Below are 1,572 nucleotides of genomic sequence, written 5' to 3'. Positions count from 1 at the left end.
TCGGGTGATATTAGTCGGGGTTCAATTATAGATGCTTAAAACATCATACATTATTATTTTTATTTTTTTATGCATCACTAAAAAAGTAGATCCCCGTGTTCCTTTAAAACTAAGTTTGCAGTGTATACTGGAATGAGGTCAGAACTAAAGCTCCTCATTGCACGCGCTGATTATTATTAGATTCCCCGCCCAGCCAATGATAAGAGACAAGGCGTGGTTTGGCACAAGGAAGGCTGGAGACAGTAGCCGATTGGCTGTATCGTGTCGGCATAATAGCTGTGGGAAAGGATAAAGCTGCGCGAGGCGGAATTAGAGTCTGCTTCAAGTTGCAGATAGAAGGCGGATTATAAGAGAGTTGAACTCGCTTGTTCTTCCCGCATGGTACTAAAAGGGAAGGCTAAGCAGAAAGTGTTCCATATCAGAAAGTTGGAAAAAGAGCGGTGTAGCAGTATAGATTCTGTAATTGCACAAGCTTCTTATCCAGTCCTGTAAGCAGAAGTGAAGACTGGTGCTCGTCTGAGTTATATTTGAACCCGTTATGTAAACCACTTTGGGATAAAAAGCTTTAGAAACTGGACGCGGCTTCAGCAGAGAGAAATCTGAACTGCAGATTTTTTTTGGGGGAAGACGATTCTCTGACAAACAGCCGGACAGCCACATAACTGACAGGAGAGCTGTTGCTTTTCTCCCCATTGTTGATGAAACGCTGAGCAAACGAAGGACTAATAACAAAAACAAAAATAGAGTGAACCTCGGAGACATTTTAATGTTAATTATTAGCCAAGTTTGTTTAACTGTCAAACGAAACAAACCCTGGACCCTGTCACTCAAAGCAGATAGTTTACTGCACAAGTTATTAAAAAAAACAAATAAATAAATACAGAATCAACTATGGTACAGCAAACGAACAACGCCGAGAACACGGAAACGGTGCTGGCAGGGGAGTCTACCGACTCGGGAGCAATGGACCTGGGCATGGCGTCCTCCCCGACTCCAGGATCTGCGGGGGATAAATTGGACCCGGCTTGGTGCAAAACCCCCAGCGGGCACATCAAGAGACCCATGAACGCCTTCATGGTCTGGTCCCAGATTGAGAGGCGAAAGATAATGGAGCAGTCGCCAGACATGCATAATGCTGAGATCTCCAAGAGACTGGGCAAACGCTGGAAGCTGCTTAAAGACAACGACAAGATCCCCTTCATTCGGGAGGCGGAGCGGCTCCGACTCAAGCACATGGCAGACTATCCAGATTACAAGTACCGGCCAAGAAAGAAGGTGAAGTCAAGCAACTCCAAGCCTGTTGAGAAAGGGGAGAAGATTGGCAGCACAAACAGCAACAGCGCTAACACTAAATTCTCATTGAAAAAGAGCAGCGGCACTAAATCATCCAACAAACCGCACAAGATATTACTGGGCAAATCTGCATTCCCTGAGCATGTCTCTCACGCAGTCACTACAGATCACCATTCCTTTTACAAATCCAGGTCAGTGTCTGCAGCCAAGCACATCCCAGAAAAGAAAATGAAGAGGGTTTACCACGGAATCAGCCCCCCTTCTGTGTCAGTCCCAGCC

General features: G+C 45.6%; 1 protein-coding gene across 1 annotated transcript in view; it reads left to right on the top strand.

Moving 5' to 3' along the window:
* Positions 1-288: 288 nt before the first annotated feature.
* LOC117435360 (transcription factor SOX-4-like) overlaps positions 289-1,572 on the top strand; it is a 3,758-nt gene continuing 2,474 nt past the window's right edge. Inside the window, exon 1 of the mRNA XM_034058447.3 lies at positions 289-1,572. This exon is cut by the window's right edge and continues 2,474 nt beyond it. Coding sequence (XP_033914338.2) covers positions 892-1,572 — 681 coding nt within the window. The 5' untranslated portion in view covers positions 289-891.

This window comes from Acipenser ruthenus, chromosome 3 (assembly GCF_902713425.1).
Source record: "Acipenser ruthenus chromosome 3, fAciRut3.2 maternal haplotype, whole genome shotgun sequence".
Lineage (NCBI taxonomy): Eukaryota > Metazoa > Chordata > Actinopteri > Acipenseriformes > Acipenseridae > Acipenser > Acipenser ruthenus.
Note: the sequence above shows the minus strand (reverse complement) of the source record. Positions and strands in the feature narration are given on the sequence as shown.